Genomic DNA, 27,587 nt, shown 5'->3' with positions numbered 1-27,587 from the left:
CCTAGGCCTGCTGGGGCTTCGCCGAGTGCGCACGCGCGGCAGCTCCATTTCCCCGCCCCTCACGTGGCTCCTCCCTCTCGCCACGCCGGCCTGGCTGTACACGTGAGCGCACCCGTGCCCGCCTTCCTAGCCACGTGACTCCCGGCTCCGCGCTTGCTCCACTACAGCCTTCCTATCTCTTACTGCCAGAATCCGGCGTTATGGCTGCCGCTGTTCTCCGCGCCGCTTCTCTCTCCCAATTGTTTCCCCTTCTCCTGTTCCTCCTGCTCCTCTCTGCTCCGCAAGGCGGCAGCGGCCTGCACACCAAGGGCGCCCTTCCCCTGGATACAATCACTTTCTACAAGGTAACGGGGCGGGGGACATCGCGCACAGGTGCAGCCAGACTGCCCAGGGGAGCGCGCACCCGTGGGGGACACAGGGGACAGAGAGCTGGCAGGAGGTGGTCTGTAGCGACAATCCCGTGACTTCCCACCGTCCTGTAGGACTGGTGGAATCTGGGCCGAGGCCGTATCATGACCATGGAGCATACGTGTTCCAGGGTCCTCGCGCACCTTTGCAGTATTTGCACTTGCTTCCTCTTTTGCAAGAGAACTGCAGAGGTGCAGCCGAGGGCGCCGGGTGCCTTCTTCCCGTCGCATATGGGAAGAGGGCGGTGCCGGGCGAGATCCAATCCTCAAATCCCAAGTAGGAGACTCGGAGGGCGGTGCTAGGCGGACGCCACCCGTCTGTGGTGGGGCAAGGTTGGAAACGCGGCTCGTTAGCCTGCGTTTCAGCGCCCCTCTCCCTTTGGCTTGGCTTGGATTGCAGCCACTGTCCAGATATTCTGCGTCTCCTTAAAAAGTGCTAGGGTTAAAAATAAGCTTCGGTTCAACCACCCTACAGTGAGTGTCTTGGGCCTGGTGACAAATCAAATCGGGTCGAGACATGGAAGGAAGGATTCGCCTCTACCCCCGCCTTCATATTTACAGAATTGAGGTCTTGGCCTCGGTAAATGGACGTTGGAAATATTGAAGGCTGAATGCAGTCCCAATCCCTTAATTTTACACCCACTGGCACCTTTTTAACTTCGCCTATGAGATGGGCAAGCTAAGTGTTGAGATTTATTAATTTATTTTCTTAATTTGTACCCACTGCTGGGAAGTGAACCAAGAAGTGAAACCAAGAAGTGGAGCTCTAAATCTCTAAATCTATCTCAAGTGGTTTAACTCTTCGTATTTTCAAAAGGGTTCCTTGTGGAGTCGGCACCTGTGGCTCATGGAATGCAAAGTTTCAAGAATTTAAAACTTTGCTGGTTGTCAGGCACACACCCCACAGCACCCTTTGCTTTAGGGGGCTTTCCTGGCAAAGGGACACCCCTACCACCCAACATGGATATGGGGTAACATCACAGACCACATGTGACTTAGAGGGAAACTGCATTGTAACAGTAGTAGTATTTCCTAATCAATTGGTGTGCTTCCATCTTTACAGCTACCACCCTAGTCTAGGCTATGGTTATATAGCCTCCTCACTAGTCTCCCTGTTTTCACTCTGGAGCCTCTCAGTCCAGTAGCCTAAGACCTAGGTGATCTGACCCTTGCTTCCCTCTCCTCTCATCTCCTAATCATTCTCCTCTTTGTGCCCTCTGTCCTTTGGCTGTTACTAGCTCAGTACTGCCTTTAGGCCCTTTGTACTGGCAGTTCTTTGTGACTAGAACATTCTTTGCCCAATCTTTGAAAGGCTGGTTGCTCCTCGTTGTTCAGGCTTGGGTTAAATGTTACCTTCTCAGATTTACCCCTCCCCCAGTCTAAAGTGCCAGTCACATTACCCTGTTTGATTTCTCTGTAGAGCACTCATCACTGATTTTTTTTTCTTGTCTAGTGTATTGTGTCCCACACTAGGATGTTATATGCTTGTGAAGAACTACCTTGTGTGTCTTGTTCACTGATCATCTGCACAACCTAGGAGGTTACCTGTTACATAGAAGATGCTCAATAATAATTTGTCGAATGAATGAACAAATGTTTTCTCCAGTCCCTTTCTAAATCTCACTCTCTTCCTTCACTATTGAACAAAAAGGGAGCTTCCTAGGGTTACCATATCCAGGAGACTTGTTCCGTGCTTTGCCTTTCAGAGATTTCCAGTGTCTTTTTTTTTTCTTGCCCTTTACCATCACTAAAAATGAGAAACCCTGTCTGTTTTCTTTACTGCTGTGTTCACTTAGAACAGTGCCTGGCACACATGTTAGGTCCTCACTACCTTTTTATTGAATGAATGAATGAATGATGAATTCATCTATACATTGAAGAAGGAAGTCAACTAAATGTAGTTTATGGTGGAGCTGATTCCTCAAGGATGTGCCACGCTGTGCCACATGTGGGATCTTAGTTCCCTGACCAGGGATCGAACCCGTGCCCGCTACATTGGAAGCACGGAGTCTTAACCACTGGATCACCAGGAAAGTCCCGAGAGAGATTTCTAAAGCAGTTAAGGGGTACAGGTTGAGTACAGGTTGAGTAAAAGAACAAGAAAAAATTAGCTGTGCAAATGTTTGCCATTCAAAACCATTCTGCTGATGGCTAAGAATGGTGAAAATAAAAGATGAAGGCCTCTCAATTCTATTTCAGTGTTACACCACTGTATGATTATTAATATTATTCCATAATATAAATGTAGGCCCCTTGAAGTTAGGTTTTCATGTGTTCTTTTATAAAATTTTCTCCCTGGACATGTAGCATCTGCTATCAAAGCCTGCCCTGGTTTTGTTCATTTATCAGATATTTTCAGAGCATCTGCCACATGCCAGGGCACTGCTGGGCACTAGCGATAATACAGCAGAAAACAGGTCAGAGACGGTCCTTATTCTCATAAATTATATTTTAGTGGAGAGGACCGACAATAAGCAGATAAGGATTTCAGAGAGTGGTTAATGCAGTGAAGAAAGTCGAGGGCAGTAGCCTGCTAGAATATGATGGAAATGAAGCAGAATTAGATGGTATGAGTGGGGGAGGCCTCTCCGTTAGGAGACGACATTTGAACTGAGCTTTGACAACCATGGAAAGAACCAAGGAAAGGGCACTCTAGCCAGCAGAGACAGCAAATGAAAAGGCCCTGAGTGGGAATGTTTGGTGTGTTGAACTGAAATAAGGCCAAATGGGCCAGAGGGATGTGATCTGATTTATATTTTTAAGTCTTCCCTGCTCTTAGACTCCAGAACTCAGAATTTTTGGGGTCAGTGACCACTTAAGGATTACCTGTTCTGGTCCCTTCTCCCTCTTCCCTTGGGTCCTCTGGTACTGTTAAATATTTTTGAAAACCTAAAACGAAATGGACAGCAACCCACAGTAAGAAACAAGGACTAACAAAAACTGGACTGATGTCAGCTTGACTTAATTATGGCAGGATTGCCTGTGATGAAAAATTAACCCGTAGTGATGACTTTGATTAGAAAAATTAAAAGTTGTAGGAGGAGGGGAGGCAGTACTACCAACCAGAGGCGGCTTATTAGATAAAATCTATGCATTAGGGGCTTCCCTGGTGGCGCAGTGGTTGAGAGCCCGCCTGCCGATGCAGGGGACACGGGTTCATGCCCTGGTCCGGGAATATCCCACATGCCGCGGAGCGGCTGGGCCCGTGAGCCATGGTCTCTGAGCCTGCGCGTCCGGAGCCTGTGCTCCGCATCGGGAGAAACCGCGACAGTGAGAGGCCCACGTACTGCAAAAAAAAAAAAGAGTAGAGCAACTGAAAATCTATGCATTGGGTGAAACCATCAAAATGAAGTTTTAGAATTCCTCAATAAGTTAAATATAGAATTGCTATATGACCCTGCAGTTCCACTCCTAGATATATTCCCAAAAGAGATGAAAACAGGTGTTCAAACAAAAACTTGTACACAAATGTTTATAACAGCACTATTCACAAATAACCAAAAGGTAGAAACAACCCAAATGTCCACCTCCTGGTGAATGGGTAAACAAAGTATGATATATCCATACAGTGGAATATTTGGCCATAAAAAGGAATGAAATACTGATGCATGCTACAACGTGAATGAATCTTGAAAACATTATGCTAAGTGAAAGAAACTAGACACAAAAGGTCACTTATTGTATGAGTCCATCAGAATAGACAAATCCATACAGACAGGAAGCAGATTAGTGGTTGCCGGCAGCTGGGGGAAGGAGGATTGGGGAATGACTGCTTAATGGATACGTGATTCCTTTTCGGGTGATGAAAATGTTCTGTAACTAGATGTTAGTGATGGTTGTGCAACACAGTTAATGTAATAAATCCCTGTGATGTAAATTTTACCATAATTGAAATAGAAGTCTGGACCGTGACAGTTGAGGTCTTAGAGATCTAGCTTCAAGGAAACTGTAGTTTAGGGAGGGGACATTGTCCCAAGCCTGGCCTCTCAGCAACTTCCTATGAGCCCTGAAATTGCAGAGTGCAAACTCTGGACTCCCTAGCCAGAGCATCCTCCGTGGTGCCAACTCCTTTATAGACGGTTGTTTGGTTTGGGTCAGATTTCTGGTTCATTGCCAGAGAAAGGCCCCTGGGATGATGGGCACGACAGGGGCCAACGTAAAGTGGCTAAGGATGCGTTTCCTTAGCCTTACCAAGAGGGCCACTGGAGGAGAAGGCCTTAGTACATCTATAGCATTGTTTGTTCCAGACAGTTTGATTAGTGTGAGCAACTACTTAATGGGGTACTCAGTAGTAGACACCGTCAAATTGTTAAGTGAATCAATGGGTGAATGAATGAATGAAGGTTAGTATATGAGAGCTTGTCTCCCTTGTGGGCTTGTTTTCCACTCTGTTTCTTAAACAGGGGTCCCTTGGGAAAGGGAATTAGCCCCAGAGGTCCTTGGGAACCCCCACTTGCTCAGCTGTGTATGCCCTCAGGTCATTCCCAAAAGCAAGTTCGTCTTGGTGAAGTTTGACACCCAGTACCCGTACGGTGAGAAGCAGGATGAGTTCAAGCGTCTGGCTGAAAACTCGGCTTCCAGCGATGATCTCTTGGTGGCAGAGGTGGGGATCTCAGGTATGGATAAGTCTGGGATGACTGAAGAGGGCAGAGAGGGAGGAAACTAGGAATTACTTCCCTACTTATAGGGGGAATACCCAGTGCCTTTCTGTCTGAGCCACACACGAGGAGTATAAATGGGGTCATGTCCTCTCAAGGAGTCTGGTACCCACAGTAAGCTTAGCTTGAGCAGATTCTGTGACCACAGAACCTCAGCTCAGCCTTGCAGGTGCCTGAGGGGAGGGAATTCACCATCCTTCACCCTTCACCCACACTGACATCAAACTTATTGTGAGAGCTTGGAGCTCTCTTTGCAGGGGACTGTAGTCAGAGGGGGTGCCTTGCCTCCCGGGGGACAGCGTAGTCAGTTTTTCCATCTTCATTTCAGCTCTTTTGTACCAAAACTATTGGGTTTGGGCTTTAGCTCAAATCCACCAGAGCTGCCACTAAACCAAGGGTAGCTCTGAATGATAGGGACAACTTTAATACATAGTTGCCAACATTTAGTGGTTTTTCAGTCTGTAAAGATGTAAACAGACATTGCATTTTTAATCTTTACTTGAACCTCGCCTGAGAAGCGAGATGCATTATCTCCTTTTTATACTTGAGGAAAACTGAAGCTCAAGGAGCTTAAATGATTTGTCTCAGGCTGTGGGGTAGCAAGGGGCTCATTCAGAACTCCTCCTAAGTGTGTATTCTTAGGAGGAATGCAGTAGGTTCTTCCCTCTCTCCTTCCTCCCAGCTGAGATGCCACAGTTCCCTAGTGAGCTCTTGAGTCTGGTCTTGGATAGAGGTAGCTGTCACACTTCTTCAGGGCAGTTGATCAAGTCTAACTCAACTGTGAGTCCACTCCTTTGGGGCTTTAATAATATTAACAATAGCTGACATTTCTGAAATGTTTATTATGTGCCAGGCCACTGTGCTAAGTGTTTTACATGTATGTCATCCTGTGGCAACTCTGTGAAGGAAGTTTTATGACTCCCCAAATGAAGAAACAGATGCTTAGAGTAACTTGCTCAAGATTATAAAAGCGCCAGAACTAGGATTGGAACCCCACACTTCCTATACTACTACCCAGTAATAGGTGGTCTTGGCCATTTCTTCCTGGCCAGGTGTAAGAAACCAGTTGTAGCCCTTGGGGCTGCTGCTGCCTTTTGGGAAAGACATAGCAAATACTAACAGCTACCACATATTAAACACTTAACTCTGCCGGGTTAAGTGCACATATCCCCTCATTGGGTCCTCCCAACAGCCCTCAAGTGGTAGGGACTGAGTTCGTTACCTACCACATATTCACTAAGCTCCAGCCAGACTACACTTTGTAATCCTTAAATATACCCAGCTCATTCCTGCCTCAGAGCTTTTGCACTTGCAGTCCTTTCTGCCTGAGACACTCTTCCCACAAATTGACGTGTCTGCTGTTGATGTGTCTGATATGTCTCCTACATATTCAGGTCCCTCAGTTCATGTCATCTTCACAGGGAGGCCTTCCATGACCGACCAAAGTGGGCCTTCTCACCCAGTCACTGTGTCATATCACCATTTTATTTTCGTCATAGCACTAATCACTTTGGTTCATTTTATTATCTCTCTTCTCACTTTTTGAAGAGTATGAGCTCTTTGAGGTCAGAGAGCTTGATACTCTTAATCACTCTAAATCACAACTAAGTCCCCAGCACTTAGAACAGTCCCTGGCACATAGTGGGCATATAATAAATATGCAGAATTCCCCTTTTTCAGATGAGGAAAATGAAGTTCAGAGAGATTAAAGGATTTGACTAATGCCACATGGCTAGGAAGTAGCAGAGGAGGAATTCAAACAGCCGAGATTCTTCTTCCCTTCAGCTCAGATAGGCTTCACAGCAACCTCCTGCCATACCTTCCTCATGTTTTATTCCTCATTTCTGGTTTCTACTCACAGATTATGGTGACAAGCTGAATATGGAGCTGAGTGAGAAATACAAGCTGGACAAGGAGAACTACCCAGTCTTCTACCTCTTCCGGGATGGGGACTTTGAGAACCCAGTCCTATATAGTGGGGCAGTTAAGGTTGGAGCCATCCAGCGCTGGCTAAAGGGACATGGGGTTTACCTAGGTATGCCTGGTTGCCTGCCTGCGTATGACACCCTTGCTGGAGAGTTCATCAGGGCCTCTGGTATGGAGGCCCGCCAGGCCCTCTTGAAGCAGGGGCAGGACAACCTTGCAAGTGTGAAGGAGGCTGAGAAGAAGTGGGCTGAGCAATACCTTAAGATCATGGGAAAGATCTTAGACCAAGGTGAGGACTTCCCAGCCTCAGAGATGACCCGGATCACCAAGCTGATTGAGAAGAACAAGATGAGCGATGGGAAGAAGGAAGAGCTCCAGAAGAGCCTAAACATTTTGACTGCCTTCCAGAAGAAGGGGGCCGAGAAGCAGGAGCTATGAAAAGGCACTCCAGGGTTTTCAAGGGTTTGGTGGGGTGGGGAGGGGTAAGCTACCTGTTGGCTGTGAGACCCTCCTGGGATATAAAGGAGTGGTAGGAAAAGTGGCACTAAACCAGAAATCTGAGTATGCCCAGATATTGATGCTGGTGTGACAATGCTTGGAACATCGCTGTAACCAGTCTGGTACAGCTGGTACATTTACTCAGATGGCTTGTGAAATTCCCCCTCAGAAGGAACTGGTGCTATGAAGAAGAGTGTACTGCCCAGGTTTTTGATAGATACAATTCTGATTCAATTAAAGTTTCTGTGTTTTGGTTAAAAGGACCTGAAGCCATTCAGTTTTCTTTTACAAATTATACTTTGGCCTACGACCTGCTTTCTCCTTTGAATTTATTTTTTAATCTAAGGTGGTGTGGACTCTGCTCTACCAGGGTAACAGACTACCAATAACTGCTATTCTCATATGGAAAATAGTACATTACCTGGGGCCCACTTTTACTAAGATATATGGAAGCGGAGGTTGCAAAACTGTTCCCCAAGCATAAACTACTATAGGCACCCCACAAATAATTTTTATAAGCATTTGGCTCATGGTTGCTTAGCCTCCACTTGTTAATATGAAACACGTCTGCGTCGAGGCAGTGACAGCATCTCAAAAACGGAACATGAAAAAGTATAAACTGAGCCCACCTTTTGGGGAAAGTCAAAAATGGCAGTGAGGTATATCCAAGTACCCACTTTTTGTTAAAGGAAAAAGAATGTTGGGGTGGAGTTAATTCATAACTGAAGAAGCAGGCAAGAACTTTTTCAGGGCTCAAATAAGGGCATTTAGTATCATAGGACAGAAAGGAAACTAGGAGGAAAAACAAACAGCTCCTCTTTCTGCTGTGTGTGTGTCTGAATAAATGATCTCAGCCTGTGGGTTCATATACCCTTGGATAAATCATGTCATCCGCCTGCCTGAAATCCTCCAGTAACTTCCCACTAAATTTAGAAATCTCATTTCTTCCCCTGGCTACAAAATCCTGATTGCTCTAATCCCCACTCCACCTTCTATCTCAATCTGTACCCCTTTTCTGCTCCTTTCATTAAGTCCCAGGCACTTGAGCCTTTTTTTTACAGTCACTGGAACATGCTCAGCAGTTTCCTGCCTTGGGGCCTTTGACTTGTATTCACTTTTCAATGGCTGACTCTTCATCATTCAGGTCAGATGGGACCACTCAAGAGGTCCTCTTGTGACCCCACGTATCACATACCCTGACATATTTTATTAATCAGGACTTAATTACAAACTAATATTTATTTTTATTGTCTCTTCCCCCACTTCAGCCACTAACTAGGATATAGAGTTCATTTACCATTATATCAGCAGAGCCTAACACGGAATCTGGCACGTAGTAAATAAGTGCTCAACACATAAATGTTGAATTAATGAATGCGAGCACGCAAGGTACTTTAAACAAAATAACTAGTGGCCTTGGAATAATTTTAAATTCACAAATATTACCATCTTGCTGAGGAATATAACAATACAAAATTGAGATGACTTATACCATTTAAAAGGTTGTGGCTTCTAGGAATCTGAACAAAAATGAACCAGGCAGAAATGCCAACTTAAGATGAAAGTGTTTAAATAAATTAACCCATCCATTTTAAATAGATTTGCTATGCTTCACTTAATTCTGAAGGAAGAATATATACTTCCCATATTAATAAATCACAGCAAAAAAGTAGGAAGAGTTTCAATAACAAGGCTGTAGATACATTGAAACCCCTTTTTATATTAAAAGTTAGAATGAAAGACAAATCCAGATTGAACATAGTGATTGCAAAATATAATGCAATTTTAAACAATTAAAATTATGAAAATATACAAAATTGATGGGCAACACAGCTAGGCATTTGTACATTTTCCATTATGTGGAGAACACTAAAAAGTTCTCTACCTTTTATCCACATCAGATAAATGATTTAAACCAAATGTTTGCTTTGGAGAGTCTTAGGATCTCAGTAGTATAAAAAGCAGTAATTTTTCAGTCTGTAAACAGTAGTCGTGTTTTTTCTCCTTTCCTTTTCTTTTTTTTAAATATCAGTTTTCCACACAAAAACAAAATAAAACAAAAAACCCACACAAACTAAAAACAGCAGCAGCAGCAATGAGTTATTTGGGAATTGTCGTCAAATACCAATTACATACAATTGCTGGAGAGGGTGCTTTTTACTCATGTAAGAATATATGTGTATATATATATATTTTTTTTTAACTGTACACAATTTATAGTGCATGACAATTTCCAAAAGAACAGATCAATAAAAGATATTGGCCATTTCTGCATAATTTCATTCTTTTTACAATTATCTCAAAATGTAAGAGGTTGGATGTAATTGAAATGCTACATTTAGTAGGGAAATCAACATGTAACAAAGGAAGCATAACCCCAACATAACATTATCTGTCACTAAAACCAGTAGAGGACCCAGATGCCCCTAGACAAGAGACTAGGTAGGTAGACCACTGGAGTCACACACTGTCCCTGAGGACCAAGGCCAGCCCACTGAGCACACATATGCTAGAACGATCACTGTCAGTTAATAGACTTGTTTCAAAGAACATTTCTGTTTCTACGTATAGTATTTTTGGATATTCAAAGAAACATCATTTCAAGAACACATGCCATACACATACCCCCAACCCCATACACAAAGTTCCATCTAAATAGACCATAGTTTTATGAAATTATGTTATTAAGTTAGATTCAGAATCAATCAGAATTTTTAATTCATCTTGTTCAAGGCAGTTCTTTTCTTTTGGGATGGGGTATGACAGTTGTGGCTACCAATTAACATCAAAACTGGTTTTTTTAAATTACTGGATAGACTAGGATTTCCAACAAGTCTTATTTTGACCATGTAATTCAGTAATTTTCAAAAAAGTTTCCCTACAAGTTGAGACAGTTATTAATCACCCTACCAAATTGTGAATCTAAGAAAGTCAAAATGATAGGGACAAAATGCAATTGCTTTGCATACAGAGATTTTCCAAGCTCTTTTTTGGTTGCTTTTAAAAGAAAAAAGTATCACATTTCACTGGAGAAGTGAGTTGGAAAGGACCTTGAAGGTCTTCAAGACCAATCCTCCATCAGATATTTGAATCTCATCAAATTCATTTCTTTGCTTTTCAGAATTATTAACTTTAACGGTATTTGGGTAACACAGACCAAAAACAGAGGCACAGATTCAAACACAAAAAAAGTTACCAAAGCAGTTGTATAAAATGTGTAACATTTTCAAGAGCAATGTTTATCTTTTCTGTCAAACCAACCTCTGAAGCCATAGTCTTGGGGAGCTCCAGATGAACAACGTAAACACCATCCTGGTAATAATTCTCAAGTTTGAAAAAGGTAAACTGAACCTCAAGCCCAATTGATAACATTTCTTTTGCCAGCCTAAATCTTAAAACCTAGGTCAAATCCATATTAATATACATTCCTTCCTTTCTTCCTTCTCAAACCTCCCACTTAAAAAACACTAAAGTATTAAATCTTTACTTTCAAGCATATATGCATGTATATACATTTACATATACATGTATATACGGTTGAAAATATACGTATATATGTAAAAGCATATACATATATATATAGCTCACAAAACCAATGACACTGGTATTAGACTTGCCTGCATAAATTATGTACACCTCTCTTCTTTAAAACAGTGATTCCCATCTTTCCCAAGTAGACAAAAGACAGCAAGCTAGTCCTCAGCAGGCTTATAAGTGGTCTGCACCACTTTCCCCTCCAAACAGCTGTAAGGTAACAGAAGGCTACTTCTGATTTAACTCTCACAGGAGCTAGGATGGGGATGTCTTGGCCAAGACGTCGGCCATTAAGCTGAAAACCGACAGCCTGTGGGCATCGGAGTGATGTCCTTCAGTGGCAGGTGCTTATGCCAAATTTCATCTGAGGTCCTTTGGGTACCTGCCTTGGGTTCTGTGGGAGCCAAGCATTTGAGGAAGCCTCAAAACTAAACTGCTAATGTGGGTCCCCCTCTTCTTCTGCTTTCTGCTTCCTAAGGCTCAAGGACCAGACCAAAACACGCACTGCTATAATGGTAGGGCCATTCAGCTGCTCTGAGGTCAATGCTTTATGCTTAATTTCTATTGCTGCTTTCCCCCCACCCCACCAGATGTTTCTGGTGATAGAAGGGAAGAAGAGTGGGGTTCTCTTGTGGCTGCCATATGCATATGAACATGTATAAAAAGTGGTCAAACCCAGATGAGGGTCCTGCTTCTGGTTTATATACAATAATTTAATCAGTTGTACACATTTAATACCTAAAAAATTAATTCACGATCAAAGTCCTTCATGCATTTTATGAGGAAGTTCTGGATTAAAATGATGGTCAATCAGATGTAGCTTTTGCCTGGGAAGATGATGTCATTTTCTGTTGTAGAGTCATCAGTGCTTGTGGTTCACACTAACTTAAATTTTTAGTTTCTTTGTAGTCTCAAGTCTTTTTTTCAGCAGCTCCCCAATTTCCAGAAGTGAGTGCAGGTAACTGCTCTGCACCTTCCCTTGTACAGTCTTTGAAAATTTTCTCTCTTCCTACAAAGGAAATAAGAATTAGTGGTCTTGCTCAGAAAGCATTCCCCCAGATTAGAGATCCTCAGGTATAAATTAAAATTACCACTACCTCTGGTCTCACTGCAAGCTCCATCAGAATAGAGTGGGTCATTTTCAATTTCATTAAATGCAAAGATGGCTAAACTCATCACAGATGTATATTTTTCCATGTGACTTTTCACTGAGACCCCTGTTGCTTTAGCATTACCAATCTTTCAAGTAACCTTTGTTATAAATTATATCAAGTCGGAAAAGCGACATTTCTGATTTCTAGTTTTCATCAAGAGAAAAAGTTAGGGGCTTCCCTGGTGGCGCAGTGGTTGAGAATCTGCCTGCCAATGAAGGGGACACGGGTTCGAGCCCTGGTCTGGGAAGATCCCACATGCCGCGGAGCAACTGGGCCCGTGAGCCACAACTACTGAGCCTGCGCGTCTGGAGCCTGTGCTCTGCAACAAGAGAGGCCGTGACAGTGAGAGGCCCGCGCACCGCGATGAAGAGTGGCTCCCGCTTGCCACTTCTAGAGAAAGCCCTCGCACAGAAACGAAGACCCAACACAGCCATAAGTAAATAAATAAATAATAAATACTTTTTTAGAAAAAGAAAATAAGTTAGAAAATTATTACTAAGTACTTTAGCCATAAAATCACTACTATTTTGTTATGAGCTGTACAAAGTGGAAAAATTGAGATTTCTTATTATTAGTTTCATCAGAAAAAAAGTAGAAATTTATTATTCATTTAGACTTATCACAGCCACTTTTTAAGGGCATCAAATTTACCAGTATCATCTTTTCTAGTTACAATATTGACAGGCCTCCCTCCATATTGACAAAGTCCACGATCGTGTTCCAGAGGCCAAACACCTAAAAAAGAACAGTTTTCCTAAGGCTGCTCAAATATGTGAGTTAAATATTTGCTGCACGTTTGACCTGTGGTAGAAAGCACAAAAAATAAAGGGGATGGAGTGTTCAAACACAGAAAGAAGGTTGGCTGAAAACTGGTTAGCTTTACATGAAGTTGGCAGTACTTTAAAGCCCAAAAGAAACCAGATAAGCACATTTTATGACCCAACAAGTGCATAAAAAGGTATGTACACAAATACATTTCATTCAGTACTATATGTAAAAGCAAATGTACAGAAACAACCTAAAATATGTCCAATGGAAGTGGTACATTCATATTTTGAACACTGTACAGTTGTTTAAAAGAACAAGATTGATCTAGATGCAGCAGCCTGAACAGAACTCTTGAATATTGGTTGAGTGAAAAACTCATTGGTTGAGTTTATGCTTCTGAATAAAATAAAGTGTATATAATTTACTTTAAAAAAACCTAACAGATGTTAGAGTACATTATAAAGTTACATTAAGACCAGATGGATTTTTAAAAAAGGGTGGGGAGGAGGACACTTCCCTGGTGGTCCAGTGGGTAAGACTCCACGCTCCCAATGCAGGTGGCCCAGGTTCGATCCCTAGTTGGGAACTAGATCCCACATGCATGCCACAACTAAGAGTTCGAATGCCATAACTATGAGCCCACATGCTGCAACTAAAAGATCCCACATGCTGCAACAAAGACGTGGTGCAACCAAAATAAATAAATATTTTAAAAAGGAGGGGAGGGGTGTCTTGGCATACAACCAGTTTCAGTGGATACCGCTAGGGAAGAGGAAAGGGGACCAGGACTAGAGGTAGTACTCCAGAGGCCTTGTTCATAGTGTTTCAAGTTTAGAAAGAAAGGAAGGAAAGAAAAAAGTGAACCTGATGTAAATGGAACTGAAGTTGTTTTTTTTTCTTTTTTCTTTTTTAACCCAAAAGAAAGTACTGAGCACTACATGGATCCAATATTTGGTGGCCCGTGCTGCTCAGTATGTTATATGTATCATGACTTTAACAAAATAAGGCAATATGCAGCCATTATTGTTTTGTTTAATCTTCACTATAACCCTATGAAGTAGGTATTATTTTATCTGAGCAGGACACTATGGGGCCTTCCTGGGACAGGCCTTCCCCCATATCCTCTGCTTTAGCTCTTCTCTGAAGTACCTAGATAATAGTATTTGATGCAAATTTCCTGAGTTGTTTTGCAGATGTGAAATCAATCCCCCCACCAAATGGAAGGTGTTAACTACTTGATGACCATGAGCACATAAGCCCCAGGCCTCCTGGAGCCTAAGGACTGATAAAGTTAACCCCTGTGACACCACCCTGTTCCCCCATCATCAGCCAATCAGAGAACCGTGCACAAGCTGATCACGTACCCTGCGACCCTCCTCCTTCACCTGGCTTTTAAAAATGCTTTGCTGAAACCCTTCAGGGAGTTCTGGGCTTTTAGGGCATGAGCCACCCGTCTCCTTGCATGGTCTTGCAATAAACCTTTCTCTGCTCCAAACGCCAATGTTTCAGTTTGTTTGGGCTCACTGTGCACTGGGCACGCGAGCTTGCATTAACATTATTATGATTTCCATTTTCCAAATAAAGAAATTGAGGCCCAAAGAGGTTAAGCGACTTTCCCAAGGTCAAAAGATGAAGACAGAACCAGGGCTTGGAAAATCTAGCAAGTAGCCCAGAGTTAAGGATAACCTCTAGAATAATCAAAATGAGAAATCTTATTCCTCATTTCAGGAGGCAGATAGATCTTTCAACAAGAACAACCACTCAATCCTCTTGACAACAGCAGGGCTACCTACTATGCCTGTCACCTTTGTATCCAACAGTCCCTCCCACATACCACTGAGGCAGGAGATAGATGGGCTCCAGGCTAGGCATTTACAACTGGCCTCCTGTTCACACCTCATGGGATGAGGAGAAGATAAGCTCCAGGCTGGACATTCAGTACCAGTCCCTATTTACATTTCCTGAAGCAAGAGACAAACGGGCTCCAGGACTACATGTTTATGACTGGACTCCTGTCTATATTTCGAGATGTGCACCTCAATATAAAAACCAGCAACAGGGGCTTCCCTGGTGGCGCAGTGGTTGAGAGTCCGCCTGCGGATGCAGGGGATACGGGTTCGTGCCTCGGTCCGGGAAGATCCCACACACCGTGGAGCGGGTGGGCCCTTGAGCCATGGCCGCTGAGCCTGCGCGTCCGGAGCCTATGTTCCGCAACGGGAGGGGCTACAGCAGTGAGAGGCCCGCGTACCGCAAAAAAAAAAAAACAAAAAAAAACCCAGCAACAGGAACAGGGTAAATAACCGGACACTGGGCATTTTTATGGCAGGGACAGACTGGGACTAAACCCTATTAAATGATCCAGAGGTCACACACCTCCCATCCTTGGGGCAAGGGAAACACTACGCATGTGCAAAAGCCTACACAGCGTCAAAAAGGCAGGAGACGCCAGACCATAGTAAGTCCTGCCATCTCCTCCCAGAGGCCTTTGCAGTGGGATCCATCTTAACTTAGAGGTGCGTGCGCACCCAGGGGAGGGTCCAGAATTAGCCCTGGGGTCAAAACAATACAACTGGCCAAAAAGAAAATGAAGACCCGAAGACTGACACCTTATAAAGGATTTAAACTTCCCAAAGGCGCTACTCTCTGAGTTCGCCCATGCATCTTTCCACATGTACTTTGCTTTTCCAATAAACTTCTTACTTTTCTTTACCTTCTGCCTCCTTGCCTGAATTCTTTCTTGCCAAGGCATGTAAGGACTAGGGACCCAGGCCCTAGCTGCTGGGCCCTGTGGTCCAGTGGTTAGGACTCCCAGTCTGGGAACTAAGATCTTGCTTCCTACTACTGCTCACTGCTGCTTGATGCAAGCTGCCGCTTACTACTGCCTGCGTCCGAAATCACCATGGGCTCTGGCTCTGCCAAATGACTCATGGTGCACCACACAATTCACTTTCCTGCCTCTGTGCTGTTGTCTGTGCCTCCTCCTGCTTGGGATTCCTTTCCTCCATTCCTGTCTGCCTGGTGAAAATTTATTAATCCTCGAATGTCCCCTTTCCAGTGAGACTCTTTTTGACTCACTCAGATTTCTGTGCCTATATCATATCTCCAATTTAGTAATTTGTATGCATCGCTCTACAGCCAGACTCTACAGTAGGTCTTTGATCATTATATTTCTACAAGCTTTAAGCCCAACAATAGTGAGCTCAATAAATTTATATCTACTTATTGAAAATCTCAAAGATGTCCGGCAAAGCCCAACCACATGAAGCAATGTGACATCTGTCCAAGTGTGCAATCCTTAAGATTTTAAAAAATAGGTACTATAATTTCGAGTTCTTACTTTCTATACTATTCACAAAAGGGGATGGGAGTTTAGAGCACAGAATGAGTTTGCATTTAATCTAAAAAGTCAAAAGTTAAACAGCTCCAAATTACTACTATGAATTACCAGATCTCTTTATAGGTAAAAGGGGTCCAAAAGGACTAGCAAAGACCTTTTGGCATGCACGTGGGGGCGGAAGGCAGATTCCTGCCTGGGATGTACCTGTTTCACAAGGATTTAATTACTAGGCCTTTACTGGGTAACCAAGTACCTGGAAGTCATAAAGGCTAATGGCAGACACAAATGTGTTTAAAGGGGATAGAGAAGAGGGAGAGGTGGAGGTGGTTCTGGATGGTGGGACTGGGAGGTGCTACTCTCTATTTTCTAATTCTCTTGTAACAAGCATACATTTTTGTCTGTAAAGAAACAGTGAAACACTACAGAGCAGTTAAAAGGAACAAGGTAGATAAGTTACTTATATGTAACGATCTCCTAAAGACTAAACACAAAAACAAGAGACTAAACAATATGTATAATACGCTATCATTTGTGTTTAAAGGCAAGATGTGGGGGGGAGGGGCACGGTCATAACGTACTTGTAAATGGGTTCTCTAACTCAGGAAGATTACACAAGAAATCATTGATAACAGCAGTTCCCTCTAAAAAGGGAACTAGGGAATGGGTTAGAATGGAAAGGAGGCAATTCACTGGATATTCTTTCTTTACTCTGAATTTTTTTTTTTACCATGTACATATTTTACTTTTTAAAACAATGTAAGGCTTAAAAAAAGGAAGACAAAAATACTAAAGAATTAATAATCCATCAATCAGTACCTCTAATTACCATTGAAGTCTATATTCATTCTAGTGTACATAAGAAAGCAGTTGAATATATAGCTTAACTGGCTAAAACCAAACTTCTAGCCAACACTTGTCTGCTTTCTTTAATCAGTCTTTGGAAATGTTAAATGCTCTGAGCCCTTTCCCACAGTAAGCCCTTTTTTCAAAGCTCTAACATGTTGACATTTTACAAAAGAGGGGCTTACAACCTTTTAAAGCTGGTGTGCCAAGCAAGATTCCATTCACTCCCTTCCCTAGAAGGGTCTGGGTGGAGGTCTTAGGCTAGGATGATGCCTGCCCTCAGATTGCTGGATGAGCTTCCTCATCAGCAGAGGCTTAGGTCAGACAAAATACTCAAGGAAAGCGTTTCCTCATGATCGGAGTTTCATCACTGGAACAACTAGCCAGAATCAGGTGGCTCCACCATTGCTCTTCTGGCTCCTATCAAAATCCTAAACCTACTCCAAGCTGGTGCATGTTAACTCACCTGACACCATTTGTTTGTTTTATTTAATTAACTTTTTTAAAAGAATCCACATTTTTTTTTTTCGGTACGTGGGCCTCTCACTGTTGTAGCCTCTCCGGTTGCGGAGCACAGGCTCTGGACGCGCAGGCTCGGCGGCCATGGCTCACGGGCTTAGTCACTCTGCGGCATGTGGGATCCTCCCAGACCAGGGCATGAACCCGCGTCCCCTGCATCGGCAGGCAGACCCTCAACCACTGCACCACCAGGGAAGCCCAAGAATCCACATTTTTTAAAGTGAGACTTTATCAGGGATTTTGCTAGCAGAATTTTAAGAAACCAGCCTAAAATAATGATCAGGAGAAAACTGACTAGTACCTTTGATTCCATACTTGTTTCCATTCCTTTTTGGCTGGCTTGCTCTGGCCTCATTATTACTGACATAATTAGTTCTGATGTCCAGCATCTTTCCTTTTCCATGTGATAATAGCTGGGCTGGCAAAGAAACCAGCCAATCCAACAGCAGGTAAGTTCTCAGTCAAGGAGATTGTCCCTGAATCTCAAAAGTATGGCTGGTTTCCTATGGTGCTCAAAACAGGGACAATGCTAATTCTACTCTTCAACAATTCATCAGTTGTTTTCATAATAAAAGAACACCCCCAAAAATGTATTCAAAGGTGGAAAGCGGGAGGGGGGATGAAGGGGGAGGAGACACCACCACCACCAAGACCACAGCAAAAAACCAGTGCCAGGCACCTTCTAATCACAAGTCCCATAAGGAGAGAATAATGAATTAAAAATTAACTTGTCCCTGTGATAACAATAAGAACACTTGAATATCTATATATAAATTATTGCTGATCAACTATAGTCTCTTACCATACAGTCTCTTACCAGTGAGAGGGAAGTGTCTTCTAAAATAAGTTCTTCAAGTTTAAGTGCAATTAGATGTGTTTCAAGTCCTTTAATATGATCCACAACATTCGAAATTAAAGTCTGAAGCCCAGTAACATAGTCTTGGAAACTGGTAAAGACAGGTGGCTGGAAAAAAAGATTTTTAAAAAGTTGAAAGATTATCAAACATATTTCTCCCATGCTATATCACATAAGATATACTAATTTCATGCTATAGCATTACTTAATTCTATTAATAGTAACAGGATGGGACTTCCCTGGAGATCCAGTGGTGAAGAGTCTGCACTTCCACAGCAGGGGGCGTGGGGGTTCAATCCCTGGTTGGGGAAATAAGATCCCACATGGTGTGTGGTGTAGTCCCCACAAAAAAAAATAGTAACAAGGATAGATACAGTTTTGGATATTAAGAGAGTCTCTCAAACCAAGGTAAATTTAATAGCCACCAAATGCTAACTCAGTAATGATGACTTTTTTTCAGTGTGGTTTTATTTCACTCTGGGGAAGTAGAGGTGAAAAAACAAATAAAAAATCTTAGTTGGTCATTATTCAACTTCAGGTTGGGAATCTCCTAGACCACTAAAGGAGATGACAAGAACCAAGTCTTCATTTCTTCTCTTTATGTCTTTGAGATTTCCTCTAATGTTAATAACAGAAACAGAAATTCTAAATTCTAATGGAAAAAATGATGGGTGACAACAATCAAGAAAATTCTGAAAAAGAGCCGTTATGGGGAACTTGCCCTAATAGATATTAGAGTATATTATAAAGTTACATCAAATCCCAATGGGACTGGCATATAAGTAAATTGACAAAGACTGAAAGAACACAAATCCCAAGATAGAGCAAAGAATATAAAGGAATTTAAATGGTGACCTTTCAAAACAGTGGTTTTCAAGTGGATGAATGGTACTGAATAGCTAGCTAGACATATTGTGAAATATAAAATAAATAAAATAATAAATAACAAAATAAATTCCAGACAGATTTAAATACTTAAATTTTTTAAAAAAATCCATCGACGCACCAGAAGAGGATTTAGGTAGTGGCTTTTGCGATCATAAATTGAAAAGGTCTTTCTAAACATAATACTAACCTAACAACAGTTTAAAAAAAATCTTGGGGGAGGGGCAATAGGTGGGTAGAGGAGTGGGAGGTACAAACTACTGGGTTAAGATAGGCTCCATGACGTATTGTACAACATGGGGCATATAGCCAATATTTTGTAATATCTGTAAATGGAAAGTAACCTTTAAAAATTATACAAGAACTAAAAAAAATTTTTTAATCACCATACATTTGGAAATTATTGAATAGCACCTAAACAATGGTCAAAGAATAAATCACAAGAAGTATTAGAAAAAAATGTTTGCTGTGTCAGATGAAGATATGAAGTACCAAATTTGTGGGATAAACATAAAGTGGTGATTAGCAGCAAATTTGGAGTCCAAATCCCATTAGAAAAAGGATAAAACCATAAAACCAATGATCTAAGCATTAATTCAAAGGAGTTAGGCATGACAAAAAATCTTATTTTTTAAAACTACTATATTGACAAAAAAATCACTCAAGTTAAAAGACATGTCAAACTGAAAAAAACTGCATCATATATGAAAAAGGATTGTGTTAACACTACTATGTTAAGAGTATCTAATAGCTCAAAATATATCAATGGAAAAAATACTACCACCACAATAGGAAACTTGGGCAAAGACAGAAACAGAAAATATATCAAAGAAATCCCAGCAGTGATACAATTTAAAAAACAGATAAACACAAGAAACCTAGCCAATCAACTAGTTAAGGCCAGCTTTTCACTCAAGAAGTCTTCTTTGAAGGTGCAACATCAATAGAATTTTTTTAACGCAAATTGGAAAAAGGAGAGTACCAATGTTTGCCTATCTAATGGGTAAGGATACAGACACACCACACCACTGGGGAATGTAAAAACAGGTATCTCCAGCTTTTTGAAAGTTCGCTTCACGCCACTTAGCTTTCACGAAAGACCTACATTAGTACCTGTTTTGGCTAACCAAAAGAAATCCAAAGAGGATTTTCGCTTTTACAGTTAAAAGGTGGCAAAAAGCGTTTGCAGCAAGCTGTTACAGAAGCAGCGCACACCGTTAGCAGCAAGAGTGGCACCGGAAGTGCCACTCAACATCAAGCCGCCACAGCGGTGAACTATGTCTGTAAGCATCTGTGCTTTATCTCAATTTACTTTGTGCATCCATCGTCCTAAGGTAATTGCTTCTTCCCTTTATGCCACCTGGGCTTACGAAAGGTTTCAAAGGAATGCTATACTTCTGGATAGCAGGGGAAACCTGTATACATAGTAATGTCAGATCTAAGAGATAGCCTAAGGAAATCATATTATAAATTCATCTTGTGCTTGTCCTTTTTTTTTTTTTTTTTGCAGTACGCGGGCCTCTCACTGCTGTGGCCTCTCCTGCTGCAGAGCACAGGCTCTGGACGCGCAGGCTCAGCAGCCATGGCTCACGGGCCCAGCCGCTCCGCGGCACGTGGGATCCCCACGGACTGGGGCACAAACCCGCCCCCCCTGCATCGGCAGGCGGACTCTCAACCACTGCGCCACCAGGGAAGCCCTGTCCATGTTTTAATAGCAGCACTATTTATAATATTAAAAGAAAATCAGAACTAAACACTCAACAATGGGAATAAGTTATGATATATTAATATAACAGGATAGTACATAACCATTAAAAGTAATGATACATCTATATTTGCTGAAATGAAGAGATGTCTAAGATACCCTATTAAGTGAAAACAAAAACAAATAGCAAAGTTGCAGAACTTTCTATAGAGCATGATTCTGGTTTGTATGCAGTGGCTATCTCTGTTTGCTGGGAAAACGGGTGATCTTCACTTTATTCATACATTTAGGTTACACTGACAATCAGAAAAATAGGCGGCTATTCTCATTTTTGGAAATTAGAAAAGCAGTAACTACAAAAACTCTCACAAAATTCAAATACCAAAAGCTATCTGACAAGTACTAGGAGTGTAGGTTTTCATTAGAAGAGAAAGTAATCACACAACTCTGATCAATTCTTTCAAACTGCACTCATGGTCTGTTAAATTATCTTGAACAAAGTGAAGGAGAGAAATGAATGAATGGCAACACCCAGGACAAGTGTCAAATCTAAAATTGTTACTGAATTGTGCAGGAAGTTAATATTACTAATAAATCCATCAATATTTTCAAACGACAATGTTACTATATTCCTACAGTGAACAAAAGTCTTCCATTAATAATAAGATAAATTCGAACATTAACAAAATAGCATGCCATTAGAGAATAAATCCTAAACATCTTTCCTTATGAAAAGGATATAAATTATGTTAATGTTTTACACATGCAAAAATTAAATCAATTAAGATGGGAGGAAACTCCAAAATTGAATACAAACAGAAATAGATGAATCTTATTTACATCACACTAATATAATCTGAGTTTTTAATTCCAGTGCTTTTACAGAGTACCTCAACTGTCTACATTCACTGGAACATATTTTAAGGACAAAAAAGAAATGCAAAAATTTGAACTTTATTTAGTGGGTTTGTTATTGGAACTGGTAGTGGAACCAATGTACTAATTCCAAAACTATTTAGTATTTATTGTAAAACAGCAAATGAATAAATATATTGATGCTGTTGGGAACCATGGTTCTTACTCTGAAAAGAAAACTACAAATATGGAATGAGGGAAGGAATGGAAGGAAGAACACTGATATTGGATTAAAACTGGAGGTATCAGTAAGAATTAATTATTTAAAACTGTGTGTGTGTGTGTGTGTGTGTGTGTGTGTATAAATAAATTTCCTGTCTCTCTTCATGGCCATTAACTAGAAACAGTAAAACTCTAATAGCAATTAGTATACCTAACAACTAGATCTTGGTATTTTGAATACCATTCCCCATAAAGGAACCAGGGCTCATTGAAAAAAATGACTGATTTCAGTTCAGTGGGCGAGTACAAAGTGCTTGGAGCATTTTTGTTGTTTCAAACAGTAAGGGCTCAAAGACCAATGATGTTCAAGGACGGGAACCAGCTTAAAGTGGCTCCCATTAGCCAAATCTGTGCATCCAAAAGAAAATGATGATAATGGTTTACAAGGTAAATTTAAAAAAGAATGAGTCCACAGTGATACTAAAATAGTGATATTAAAAATATACAGCTCTATTTTTACAGAATGCCAGTTAATAAATGATAAATGATTGGTAGAATTTTTTTAAATCACCATTGTGGAACCACCAAAGAAATAAATGATTCATGCAAGTTAGACTAACAATGGATGTTAAAACCAGTGGGTGAAAGGCTGGTGGGGAACAGGATATTCAGAGTCTCAAAGCATCATCTCACAGATTAATTACACGGGGAGGAAAGACACTCTTACAATAAAGAAATCCGGCAGATACTTCCTTTATCAAATAATTAAATCTGAAATTATCAATAATGGGACATAACAACATTAGTGCCTCCTAATTTAATTGCTAAAAAGGACACAGCATCTATGTTTAACCTAAATCTATGGAAACAATTAGCCAAATCCAGACTGTGGGATACTCTACCAAAAACCTTGCTAGACTTTTCAATAATAAAGACAAACAAAAGCTAAGGAAGTACGCTTGATGAAAGAAAGGTACAGAGAAATGACAACTAAAAGCTGTGTCAGATCCTTAGTAGGATTCTAGTATTTTGAAAAAGACTATACAGGATGTAACTGGGATAAGAGGGGAAAGGTTAATATGGACATTATAATATTATTGTATCAATATTAAATATCTTGAGTATGAAAATATCTTGAGTATTATGGCTTTGTAGGAGACTGCCCCTGTTCTACCCTGGTGTGTTAAGTATCACAGTCTGTACTTTTCTTTCAAATGGTTCAACAAATGGGGGTGGGGGAGGTAGAGAATGAGAGAGAGAGGTGGGGGGGAGAGAGAGAGAGAGAGAGGAGAGAGGGAGAGGGAGGGAGGGAGAGAGAGCGAGAGAGAGAGAGATAAAGCCAATGTGGCAAATTGTTAACAAGTGGTGAATCTAGGTAAGGATGTCTGGGTGTCATTATACTAGTCTTTCAGCTTTTCTGCAGGTGTATATTTTTTTTTAAAAGCTGGGGAGAAAAAATGAATGCATATTGGGTACTATGATCTCTTACAAAATGCAGGAAAACAGTGAAAAGAAAAGGCAGCATGCAGCCAGATTGTTACTTGTGTTTTCTCTGTTATTACCATGATGATGCTGGTTTCTTTTTTCTTCTTCTTCTTTTTCTGTAAATTTAATTTGTATGGTCGCAGGACACTCTCACAGTAACTGGACACCCAAAGGATAATAGAAATAGTCTGAAAGAGGAAAAATTGCAATTTCATCAATAAGGATTACACTCAAGATATCTATGAAGAACAAAGATTATGAACTATACAAATTCTATGCAAACAGCTCTTCTATGCAAATCTCTTCAAGTTCTCTTGTAACTCTCCACTCTCTAATTTCTACAATCACCACACTGATCCAGGTCTTCTTCATCTCCCACTCAGAATACTGTCTTTATTCTTTCTTCTGGCTCTCCCAGCTCTAAACTCATCCTCTACTCCAGTGGTCCCCAACCTTTCTGGCACCAGGGACTGGTTTCGTGGAAGACAATTTTTCCATGGACGGGGGATGGTGTGGCGATGATTCAGGCTCATTACGTTTACTGTGCCCTTTATTCCTATTATAATTACACTGTAATATATAATGAAATAATTATACAACTCACCATAATGCAGAATCAGTGGGAGCCCTGAGCTTGTCTGTTCACTTGATAGGGATTTGATATGAGTCTGCAAGCAACTGATTTATTATGGTCTCTGTGCAGTCAAACCTCTCTGCTCATGATAATCTGTATTTGCAGCCACTCCCCAGTGCTAGTATCACCGCCTCAGCTCCAACTCAGATCATCAGGCATTTAGATTCTCATGAGGAGCACGCAACCTAGATCCCTCGCATGCACAGTTCACAGTAGGGTTCGCGCTCCTATGAGAATCTAATGCCGCTGCTGATCTGACAGGAGGCAGAGCTCAGGCGGTAATGCAAGTGATGGGGAGCAGTTGTAAACACAGACGAAGCTTCGCTCACCTGCTGCTCACCTCCAGCTGTACGGCCCAGTTCCTTAACAGTCTGTTAACAGACTGGTTAACAGTCCGTGGCCCAGGGGTTCAGGACACCTGCTCTACTCAGTCCAATTTTCTTTCACTTCCTTGCAGGAGATGGGGATCCACTAAAATCCTTTTCACTGAAGTGAAAAGTCCAAATTCCTAGGTATGGAATCCAAAGGTTCTGTAAAATATGCCTCTCCCCACCCACCTCTCCATCCAGGTAAGATACTGCCTCACCTGCAAACCTTAAATTGTGTATGAAGAAATCTCCCCAGTTGGTCAGCACATATTCTCCTTTGAATTAAGTTAGGTGTTTTCACGTCTTCACCTATGCTACAGTGTATTCATGTACATATATACATGCAATTATTTCTCATTCACTCATTAAGTATCTCTTAGGCACTTAAAATGTCACCAAAACAGAGAATATTGCCTTCAGGAAGCTTACAGACTAGTAGAAAAAGAAAGTAAATAAACATGTGACAAAATAAACGGAAAAAAGATAATGGATTATGAGTGTTTGTGATCCTTCTCTCTCTCTCTGGCTAAAAGAAAAGAAGTGTTTTGCTACATCAGCTCCTGGATTCTCTTTCATAATGCAGAATCTCAGCAATTAGTGAACAGCAGCAACAAATTTAGAAAGCTGGCAGAATTAACTTAAACTACATAACAGTTGAGTCAAAAAGGAAAATGAACAGAAGAGAGCTAGATTTGCAGTGAATCTGAGGAATCTTTAGAGATTTGTAAAGCAAATTTCAAGAAGTTTTACCCTAACATTATGAATGAAATTCTCCTGATACCCTTGGAAGGAATTAGTTCAGAAAATTGAAATTGCTTTTCAATTAACAAAAGGTGGGAGTGAACGGTTAAATTACAGGCATAAGGTGCCTATTACCTGTTCATTTTTGAAAAATTAATCCTGCATACAATTAAGGAAAACTGAGTTTTTCACAAAGAGAACAAAAACATACCTCAACCAAGAAGACTAGATTTTCTAAAAGAGTAGGATGTGTTTTCAAGTTACCATCTTTAACTTCTAAGAGATCACCTTTACATTTACTAAAGACATCTGAAAACAGAAAAATAGTTTACGGTTTTAGTCAGCTTTTGTTTCAATGTTATTTTTAGGAACACAATGCACAATCTAATAAAGAATAAGCAAATAAAAAGACTTAATCCAGAAAGCTCCCCCACCCCAATGAAACAAACACCAAAGAATATCTGTTTTAAGCTCTTTATTTTTTTTAAGTTTATTTTATTTTATTTATTTATTGTTTTTGGCTGCATTGGGTCTTTGTTGCTGCCCTCAGGCTTTCTCTAGTTGTGGCGAGCGGGGACTACTCTTCATTGCGGTACGCAGGCTTCCCATTGCAGTGGCTTCTCTTGTAGTGGAGCACAGGCTCTAGGCGCGTGGGTTTCAGTAGTTGTGGCACGTGGGCTCAGTAGTTGTGGCTCGTGGGCCCTAGAGCGCAGGCTCAGCAGTTGTGGCTCATGGACTTAGCTGCTCCGCAGCATGTGGGATCTTCCTGGACCAGGGCTTGAACCCGTGTCCCCTGCATTGGCAGGCAGACTCCCAACCACTGTGCCACCAGGGAAGCCCTATTTTAAGCTCTTTAAAAAGCCACACGACTACTGCTCTATTGTCTTCAAAACATAAAAGGCAGACTTATAAATTATATATTCTAGGGTCTAAACACCAGCTACGGGGACTTCCCTGGTGGTTCAGTGGTTAAGACTCCACACTTCCAGTGCAGGTGGCCTGGGTTAATCCATGGTCAGGGAACTAGATCCCACATGCACACCACAATTAATAGTTCACATGTCACAACTAAGGAAGCCCACGTGCTGCAACTAAGGAGCCTGTGAGCCGCAACTAAGGAGGCTGCCTGCCGCAACTAAGACCCAGCGCAACCAAATAAATAAATAATTTTTAAAAAATAAATAAAATAAAATATGGGATAACTGTTTAAAAAATAAATAAACACCAGCTACACCTTTCCAGAGATAGGCCATTGGCACAATAAAAATAAGACTTCAAGTGGATGGTTTAAAAGAACTTGTGCCATTATAGACTAAAAGACCAATGTGCATGGTAGAAATGCACCTTCATAACAAATACCAGGTTTTATTCTCATAATCCTGATCATCTTTTAATTCTCAGTCTTCATTTGAGCAACAAAATAAAAGACTTTTTAGGCTCCTAAAAAGAAAGACCCTTATAGATTTAAAATGCACAATAATCTATAATGGAAAAGAATCTGAAGGTGTATACCTGAAACTAACACAGTATTGTAAATCAACTATAGTTAAATAAAATAATAATAATTTTTTTAAGTATTTGAGAGAGTTAAAAGAAAATGCATATGTATATTCTTTACCAAATAATTTCATTGCTAGGAATTTAACCCCAAGGAAATACTCAAATAAGTACCCAAACAATTGTGTCCCAAATATTTATGTCATCATTGTTATGCATAATATATTATGTACTCAGAGCATATAAATAAATCTGGTACACTGATACAATACTGTGGAATATTATGCAGCCCTTAAAACAAATGGGGTGTGTATATAACTGACATGGTAAAATGTCCAAGATAACAAATAATTAAAGCCAGAAAAGCATGTATTATACCTTTTCATATATTTTTTTTAAAAAATCACTACTATGTATTTCCATACACACATATATGACTGTTTAGGTGGTATGTAGAAATACAGACTGCAAAGTGCCTACAGCACGTACCTACTTACTTCTGCAGGAATGGGGCTGGGAAAGGGGAAAAGACCATACCCACTTGTGTACTGTTTTACAATAGGTGTCTACTACTTTTGTAATCAAAACTTTTTAAAGTTAGAAACAAAGTCTTTAAAAATACCAAAAACGTGTGTATTATTATTTTTCAAAACCTCTTGCAAGTTTCTATGGAAAAATGAGCTATTGTCAGACAA

The 27,587-nt window shown here is 41.0% G+C and overlaps 2 protein-coding genes across 3 annotated transcripts in view; one reads left to right on the top strand and one right to left on the bottom strand.

Annotated features, from left to right (window-relative positions):
- The first annotated feature begins 47 nt into the window (after positions 1-47).
- ERP29 (endoplasmic reticulum protein 29) lies at positions 48-7,752 on the top strand. The gene is made up of 3 exons (XM_024741464.1): positions 48-344; positions 4,885-5,023; positions 6,927-7,752. Exons 1-3 carry the CDS (start codon positions 201-203, stop codon positions 7,427-7,429), a joined length of 786 nt encoding a protein of 261 aa, XP_024597232.1. The 5' UTR covers positions 48-200; the 3' UTR covers positions 7,430-7,752.
- Positions 7,753-9,189: 1,437 nt separating this feature from the next.
- Positions 9,190-27,587, bottom strand: part of NAA25 (N-alpha-acetyltransferase 25, NatB auxiliary subunit) — a 72,994-nt gene continuing 54,596 nt past the window's right edge. Inside the window, exons 21-24 of one of the 2 annotated variants that reach the window (XM_024741462.1) lie at positions 25,607-25,704; positions 23,730-23,840; positions 18,447-18,608; positions 9,190-12,032 (exon numbers count right to left, since the gene is read on the bottom strand). In XM_024741462.1, coding sequence (XP_024597230.1) covers positions 11,910-12,032; positions 18,447-18,608; positions 23,730-23,840; positions 25,607-25,704 — 494 coding nt within the window. In that variant the 3' untranslated portion in view covers positions 9,190-11,909. The remainder of the gene's footprint in view (positions 12,033-18,446; positions 18,609-23,729; positions 23,841-25,606; positions 25,705-27,587) is intronic. The other variant, XM_024741461.1, reaches the window with a different exon arrangement.

The sequence above is a fragment of the Neophocaena asiaeorientalis genome, unplaced genomic scaffold (assembly GCF_003031525.2).
Source record: "Neophocaena asiaeorientalis asiaeorientalis breed wild unplaced genomic scaffold, Neophocaena_asiaeorientalis_V1.1 scaffold648, whole genome shotgun sequence".
In the NCBI taxonomy this organism is placed as follows: domain Eukaryota; kingdom Metazoa; phylum Chordata; class Mammalia; order Artiodactyla; family Phocoenidae; genus Neophocaena; species Neophocaena asiaeorientalis.
Note: the sequence above shows the minus strand (reverse complement) of the source record. Positions and strands in the feature narration are given on the sequence as shown.

Coding starts and splice junctions, on each gene's coding strand:
- ERP29 (XM_024741464.1), top strand. CDS start 201: ATGGCTGCCGCTGTTCTCCGCGCCGCTTCTCTCTCCCAATTGTTTCCC. Junction 345..4,884: donor ATACAATCACTTTCTACAAG/GTAACGGGGCGG, acceptor GTATGCCCTCAG/GTCATTCCCAAAAGCAAGTT. Junction 5,024..6,926: donor GGCAGAGGTGGGGATCTCAG/GTATGGATAAGT, acceptor TTCTACTCACAG/ATTATGGTGACAAGCTGAAT.